General features: G+C 41.7%; 1 protein-coding gene across 1 annotated transcript; it reads right to left on the reverse strand.

Moving 5' to 3' along the window:
* Positions 1-1,903: 1,903 nt before the first annotated feature.
* LOC136767009 (potassium/sodium hyperpolarization-activated cyclic nucleotide-gated channel 1-like) lies at positions 1,904-8,032 on the reverse strand. The gene is made up of 11 exons (XM_066720978.1): positions 7,851-8,032; positions 6,753-6,936; positions 6,337-6,444; positions 5,751-5,888; positions 5,206-5,367; positions 4,623-4,716; positions 4,402-4,529; positions 4,030-4,176; positions 3,233-3,470; positions 2,722-2,888; positions 1,904-2,169 (listed from the first exon to the last, which is right to left on the reverse strand). The coding sequence occupies exons 1-10, from the start codon at positions 7,994-7,996 to the stop codon at positions 2,725-2,727; spliced, it is 1,509 nt and encodes a 502-aa protein (XP_066577075.1). The 5' UTR covers positions 7,997-8,032; the 3' UTR covers positions 1,904-2,169; positions 2,722-2,724.
* Between the last annotated feature and the right edge of the window lie 326 nt (positions 8,033-8,358).

Genomic DNA, 8,358 nt, shown 5'->3' on the forward strand with positions numbered 1-8,358 from the left:
CATCTTGTGCAGGAACTAATTAACAAGACATTCAATGTTTTCATTTAATACTCAATCTCATTGTCATTTACATTATAGCAAATTCATCAAAATAGCAAAACCAAGAGACTACCATAATGGTACAGTAAATACAAGCGATACAGACTATTTACAAGTTATCAGTACAACAATAAGATACATATTCCATTCACAAGAAGCACTTCAAATTGAACTCCATGTTTAGACCGAAGGGCAACAGTCCTCAGCCTATGGATCCAAGCCACCTCTCGTATCCGCAAGAGATGATCAGAGTCACTCCTCTCCTGGGCGGAGACGCCTCGTCTGTCCCTATGTAGCACAGGGACCAAACGGACAGATTGTTCTCTACGAAATGCACCGTCACTGGGTGTGTGATGTTCCTGCATCGTCTAGTACTACGATGTGCTGTGATGCGCAATTTGAGTTCACATTTTCTTACGTGCTCTGGCACAAGGACATGGCAGTAGATAAATAACCCCGTTAGTGGAGCAGGATACCACTCCTTTACTGGGAATCTGTTTGCCCGAGTGGGTGTTTAAAGTATCTACATTTTTAAGTGCCACTGAGCACAAGAGTTACATTATAGTTGGCATCCAGGAGCGGGGCATGTCTGCGTTGCGGTGACACTGGCAGAGGGGCGAGTCCGATCTGACCAAGGAGTCCTTTAGGTTACGTCCACGTGAATATACTACTAGAGGGGATCTGAAAATGTTACTGATACTACTACCTGTCTGTAGAATGTGCCAATGTTTGTGAAGGATACCTCTGATACCGTCGGCACATTTACAATAGCGAGTGGAGAAGATTTATCCTGAATCTTCTAGACCACATTATTTATCTGGGCATCTTTGTAACCTCTCTTGAAACTTAGACTACATTTCTGCCAAAAGACAGTTTTTTAGAGAAATATGGCAGAAATGAAGTCTAAGTTTCAAGAGAGGTTACATTGATACCCAGATAAATAACGCAGTCAAGATTCAAGATCTACAGACGAGTTGTTCCAGACATACTCAGAAAAACACATCCTTGTATCTTCTCCACTCGCTATTGTAAATGTGCCGACGGTATCAGAGGTATCCTTCACAAACATTGGCACATTCTACAGACAGGTAGTAGTATCAGTAACATTTTCAGATCCCCTCTAGTAGTATATTCACGTGGACGTAACCTAAAGGACTCCTTGGTCAGATCGGACTCGCCCCTCTGCCAGTGCCACAGCAACGCAGACATGCCCCGCTCCTGGATGCCAACTATAATGTAACTCTTGTGCTCAGTGGCACTTATAAATGTAGATACTTTAAACACCCACTCGGGCAAACAGATTCCCAGTAAAGGAGTCGTATCCTGCTCCACTAAGGGGGTTATTTATCTACTGCCATGTCCTTGTGCCAGAGCACGTGTTGTAAGAAAATGTGAACTCAAAGTGCGCATCGCAGCACATCGTAGTACTGGACGATGCAGGAACATCACACACCCGGTGACGGTGCATTTCGTAAAGAACAATCTGTCCGTTTCGTCCCTGCGCTACATAGGGACAGACGAGGCGTCTCCGCCCAAGAGAGGAGTGACTCTGATCATCTCTTGCTGAGACGAGAGGCGGCTTGGATCCATAGGCTGAGGACTGTTGCCCTTGGGTCTAAACATGGAGTTCAATTTGAAGTGCTTCTTGTGAATGGAATATGTATCTTATTGTCGTACTGATGACTTGTAAATAGTCTGTATCGCTTGTATTTACTGTACCATTATGATAGTCTCTTGGTTTTGCTATTTTGATTAATTTGCCATAATGTAAATGACAATGAGTTTGATTATTAAATGAAAATGTTGAATGTCTTGTGAATTAGATCCATAGGCCTACACCTGTATGTGATTACCTGTTACACTTTATAAACCAGTTTTTCTCAGCATCATTGATGTTGGTTTATTAAATGATTCTGCATCGGAGCTATTGAGTGTGCAGCTTGTACATTCTTCTCAAATTGTGATTCTACTGGCCTACACCTCATCAATCCAGGTATGCGTAATTATTTCTGCACTTACAGGTACTTTAACTAATCCATTGTCAAATTATAAATCAGATGTACATTTTCACTATAGCCTCCTCTTACAAGTTATTCATGTCTGACTGATGGTCATGTCCCATTTGAGATTCTAAAACAAAAACAAAAAAAAACACTAATTACTGAAGTTCAAATAAACAAAAAAAAAAAAACTGAAAGATGAAGGGATTCTTATACAATCATTGCTCCCCCAGTTATTACCACTGTATTTACCTCAGTAGAAACTGGCCAGCATAGAAATACCAAATAATCATTATCAAAAGTCGTGGTCAGTGCCATAACATATCCATGTGTCTCATCAGTGTTTTAACCAATAGTGGGAATAGATGTACCTGGTCATACAGAGATACACAACTGTAAACCGGGTGCTTTGCAGATATAATGGGAATGTTATTCTGAGTGGCTCCCAGTTTGTGCAGGGAGGGGAAGCTGGCTAGTGCCCTTAAATCTTCAACTTAAAGTGAAATGCAGTCAAATACATTATTAAAGGACACTAATTGTGTAGTGACTAGAATTACAGCATCTAACAGGAAAATTAAAATATCACAGTCACTTCAGAGAAAGCTGTGAAGTGTCAGAGATGTTTTTCTGGCCTTCATTTTAGTGCCAGACTCGTGGGATGAAAGGGATCTTGTCGACTCACCTCTTAAACACGCAGCCTCTCGTGTGCGGTTTGATACAGCTCCTCTCTGATCTCTGGGAAACCTTGCAGAACTTCCTCAAAGCTCCCAGCGGACAGAGAGTAGAGCCGAACCAGACTCGTGGCCTGCACCATCGCCGTGCAGTGGCCCTTGTTCAGGAGACACAGCTCTGAAAATAAAATCAACAGTCTGCCGTTAACAGCCTTGAAAGCCACTACTGTGCACACTACACACAGTGCTCTGATGTTTTCACTTTCCAGATCATTTATTTCAGTCATGATTCCTCCAAAATGCAGATTCCAAGAGGTCAATTGTTCTATATGATTTTATTGATACGATTAAGTATTGTAATTAATCAAAACCTTTAAATATATAAAAGGGGTGTCCTGAACAAAACATGCATATGCAGATAATAGAAATAATATACAAAAAAAAATCAAAAATAATAAAAACATGAATCTAGGGAGTGTTTATTTTTGCATCCAATGCAAATAATAATTTTAGGTAACCCACCTCCAAAACAGTCCCCATCACACAGCTCCGCCTGGACAGTGGCTGTCGTGACCAGGACTCTCCCGCACTCGACGAAGAACATACGATCTCCGGGAGCATTCGGATGTGTGATGAGGTCCCCTTCCTGGAAAACCTCTCTGCCCAGTTTCAGCAAGACAGCGTTGCTGAAATTGGCATCCCGATTCCTGAACATTGGGACACTGTTCAGCACATTGGCGCATCGGACATTGAGAATCTCCTGGATGGAACAGAAATAAAACGGTTTATCATACACGTGTTCAGCAAAGGGATCAAATTAGCAAATTCAATCTCGTAGAAATTCCACCGGCAGTAGTTTTCCAAGTGTAATGTTAGCAGGATATTATTAACAATTACGAAAGGCTGTGTGGTTAGTTTATCAATGCTTTGCTGATTGAGCATTCATGGATATAGGACTACATGCATAGCTTAAGGCAGTATTTCAACCTAATAAAAAATGCATTCATGATTCACTGATTGATAACTTTTCATTACGTTTTTTTTTTTTTTTCTGAGTGTCCACAACTCACGTCTGTTTGCACTTTTACAGGATAGCTAGTTATTGATGCTTTTATAGAAATGTATAACGGATTTCATGCATACTTAAACAAGTCCTGTTATTTGTGACCAATCAGATAATGTCATGTTTTCGGTGTAAAATGTCTGTATTCATTTGTTCTGTCTTTAGTGGTATGCTCAGTTACGGTAATTAAGGTTTGTGATTATAGGTCCAGCAGTCATATCATTTGAATGTTACTTGTCGAAACGTACAGTCCTACCTCTCTCAAGGGTCTGGAGACCAGTTTAAAAATGTCCTCCTCGTCAAACCATTTCCCCTGGTGCCTGGCCTGGAAGTAATTGCATATCCGAGTCCGTAGTTCTCGGGGTAGCTTTCTGTACGTCATGTAGTCTTCCAGCTGACTCATCTGTGACAGTGACACAGAGAGATACACAAATGTGTGATTTTTAAAATTCAATGTAGACAAAGCTTTTCATAATAAGCATTATACAATTTAAATTCTCTATCCAAATTACAGGATTTCCAAAACTGTAACAATGAATGTGTTAATCTTCAAGATCCTGAAGTTCAGTCACTTTTAAATGAGAGATAAAGCATTGTTCTTTTTCTTTACAGTGCAGAGGAAACATACTTTGCTTCTGAAGGCTTTTGCAGGTGCGTCGCCGTTGGTCATCATTGCTGCTATGCTGGCGACCATCATTGTGTACATCAAAGCTCCTGAAACCATGCTCGTCATGACAATCCATAGCTCAGTTTCATCTGCAAGATATCAAATGAAGGTTTAATGACATGTGTTTTCATCAAACGTGCCTGTGGTTTGAAATCAAAACAGTAAACATAGGTATTCGTCACCTGAGGGGGGTTCGGCGGAGCCATAGGAGATGCCAATCATGTGGGAAAGCGCCCGAAAAACAGCAACGGAGTACTGCTCTCCCAGAGTGGCATTCTAGAAGAGAAGAGGCGGTCAGTAAAGATGCTGCTTCACAGAACTGAATCTGTCTGTGAAAACTGCTACAGATCTGTTCCTTCCCCGATTACCACTCGCATGTATTGTTTGAACAGAGCTACTAGACAATTAATTACAGATTTCTGTGATCAAACAACTGCCTCATCTGTTCTTTAAGAACTCACCTGGCCTAACCTGTATAATAGCTGTTCTTTAAGAACTAAGTACTTGATTATCAGAAATCTTCCAATATTTCTGTTTTCAGACAACATTCATTGGGTGGCAAAACAGACAGTTAAAAGAACTGGACTTGATTGGAAAATGATCCATAATGTTGATAATTAGTGGTTGGTTTTATAGACTAGTTGAATTCAGGTCATACAGGAAGGGCATGTACATTAAGATGAATCCTCTGCAGATTAATTAAATTAATGTCAATTTTAAACACACATTTTCAGGACATTTCCAGCTAGATTTCATTGTTCTTACCGTCAAGTTTTCCCTGACAACCCAAGAGTGCTCAGGAAATTCTTGCAAAACGGGAACAAGGAACTGAATACATCCATTCCAGTGGCACAGAAGAAGAATCATCAAGAACAGACCCATAATGCGGAGGATCAGGCGCACCGCTTCCATGTTTGCATTCGAAACCTAAAAAGACAGACAGTTGGGCTATACTGTAAGAAACGCGTGGAACTGATGTTGAGTCACACACTATCATCAGCACTTCAGAATAATACACCAGCCAATTGTAACCATATATCATTTTAAACCATTAGAACAGTTTTAAAGTAACTTTTGACCAGGGACTGCCATGACTTCCAACACTCAGGAATACAGTATAAATCTCACGAGCTCTTCATACAATTCTCTGTTAAAAGGGTGCAAATCTGTAAATCTGATAAACCCAGTGCAATCAATCTGAGCATTCAACTAAATCTTTCATTTATTTTTCAAGTGTACCCTTTATTCAACACATTTTGTACCTAGAGAAGCAATGTAACAATTTTGAATTCACCAATCAAAAAACAAACCTGTTCCCATTCTGTGAAGAACCTCCATAACTTCGACACTCGGAGCAGGCGAGCCAAACTGAAGATCCTCGCGAACATGATGACTCTCACCAGTTTAGAGGCAGAGAAGGAAGAGGTGTCACTGTGCTCTTCAAAACTCTAGACAATCAGAGCATACGGTGTGATATTAAATAAAAGACACGACTGACACGTAAAAAGCTAGGAATAAACAAAAGCCATATTCATGTGTTGATTAGCACATAAACACTTATAGGACACTCCGGACACATAACATCACACACAGTGCCTATAAAGACACTTTTCATGCATTTAAATTAGGATTTCTTCCACTTTTCTACACAATCCTCCACACTGCTATTGGGGAAACAGTGGTTGAGTCTTTGCTTTGAAATGCACGACCCAGCACAGGTTCACTCTAGAAACTGCTGAATTAATCCTGAAATCCTGTGAATCACTACACTTAACTGTGTACTTGATTTTGGAGGCGATTGCTTACACTTTAGGATTGCTATCACCAGGGGGATGGACACTTATACAAGCAAACAATATAATAACTCGTAAATAATCCCAGAAGACATTCCATTACCTTTGCGATTAGGATGATGTAATCCAGAGGAAAGGCAGAAATCAAATCCAAGGCGAACCAACTTTTCAAGTAGTGGTGCCGGATTTCCTTTGGCTGCAAAATCACTTTCTAAAGCAAGAGAAAGAAAGAAAGAGTGAGAATGTATCTACAGATACAAAGCTAACACATGTGTTGACCAGTAACGAACATCTCCATGTTAATTCTCCAGAAATATTTTTCTTTTTCATTTAATGTAAACTGCCAATAAAATGTACCCACAGTTTCATTTTAGTGAACTTTTGCCAAGCATTTGAGTAAAGTCTCCTTTCTCTGTGGCACCTGAGTAGGAGTTGCAGGGACCCCATCATTTTGCCCACGAATGTAAAACTCTACACATTTGTCCCATTTTTAGCACCAGTGGTTAACAACTCTGCTACCTGATCCGTGATGACACCCATCCGAAAGTTGACGAGAATATCCAGCACGAAGACCGTGTCCGAGAAGAGGTTGAAGATCTCCCAGGCGCGGAAGTGGTGCTCCGAATCCAGAAAGGCGATTCCGATGGGGATCGCAAGAAGGTTGAGAAATGTCAGCACCAGCATCAGCAAGATGTAGTAATTCCTGCAAAAAGGGAGATAAACAGTGTATGAGTCGTCTGCAGCTGGTCAGTTGAAACCGATCTTATTTGATGCAAATCACGCGTGACAAGGCGATCTTCATTGACAGCTGATGTCCGGTGTCAGTTCAGGGCGCTTTCGACTGCTTTACTCCCCCGCAGTGCTGTAGGAGGCTGTACTGCTCATTTCCACTCTGCTGACATGTATGACACACGTATAATCACAGTGTTTCTCGCGTTTTCCTTTCTGTTTGGGAGAGACACGCCGGCACATGGGCGCAGCCATCTTGGCCCGGATCCCGCCCCCGTGCGCTGGAACTCGAGCAGTGCAGCGCTCTGATTGGCTACAGCGCAGGCGCAGTGACTCTACCCGTACATTGTGAGAGTGACAGTCAATATGGATCAACATTATAGATCAACGAACCTAAACGACACAGCGTTCAGCCTATGGACCACCTGGTCTGATTAGCGGTCAGCGTGTTATTTAGTTTATTATAATTAAACGTCCGTGAGTGTCCTGTTAAAAATGGGACGATTGACTCCAGAAATACTGTATTCGGTGCAGCGAGTTCATTCACATCGCGGCTCGTTTTTGAAAGGAAAACAGATAAAAACCGACAGTACAGAAGAAAATGTGTCTTCTGCCGTTTTGTTGCCGCTTTCCTGCAAATACGCAATATCAGAGAAAAAACTAAAGGTGCGGCTCAGAAATACAACTAAAGACCTGAGTTACAGCGTTTCCTGTTGCATAGATGCGGGATTGCGCCTCCTACTGCAAACTGAAGAAATGTCTACTCATTGAAATCTACATACTGCATAGATCTATGACATGGGAAACACAAAAACTGCATGTTATCAGCAGATAATTGACATGGAAAAACACGGTTCTCTGTGGGCGGAGCGCGTTGCCCGGCCCTACCTGATGGCGCTGAAGGGGTGAATCACCCATGAGCTGGTCTCTCTCTGGCGGTCACACTCTTTCTGCACCGCGGCCTCACTCCCATACACATGCAGGGACTGCTTGGTCACTCGGGGCAGAAATAGCGATCTCCAGCCGCGTGTCATCGTTTCGTTGTTCGGACCCGTCAGGAGGGATCTGTTCATCTGCGATGTTATCCTCGGCGAAGGCGACGACGATCTGTCTCGCGAAGCTGTGTCTTGATCAGATAACGCTGTATTGCAATGCGGCTCTCTCTGTGACGTCATAATGCTAGGGCAAATGCTATGAATAATTATGGACCTATTATGACGCATGGACAAGTTGTCCCGCCTCATGACATATTACGTAGACTTTATAGAGGTGTCATGGTGTTATCAGCCCCCTTTAGACTGGTATAAGCATTACACCATTATCATAATTAAACTTAACTTTAATAATTGTTAATACAGTTCCCTTAACATTAAATTAATACTTTGAGGCATGTTTG

The sequence above is a fragment of the Amia ocellicauda genome, chromosome 13, assembly GCF_036373705.1.
Source record: "Amia ocellicauda isolate fAmiCal2 chromosome 13, fAmiCal2.hap1, whole genome shotgun sequence".
NCBI lineage: Eukaryota > Metazoa > Chordata > Actinopteri > Amiiformes > Amiidae > Amia > Amia ocellicauda.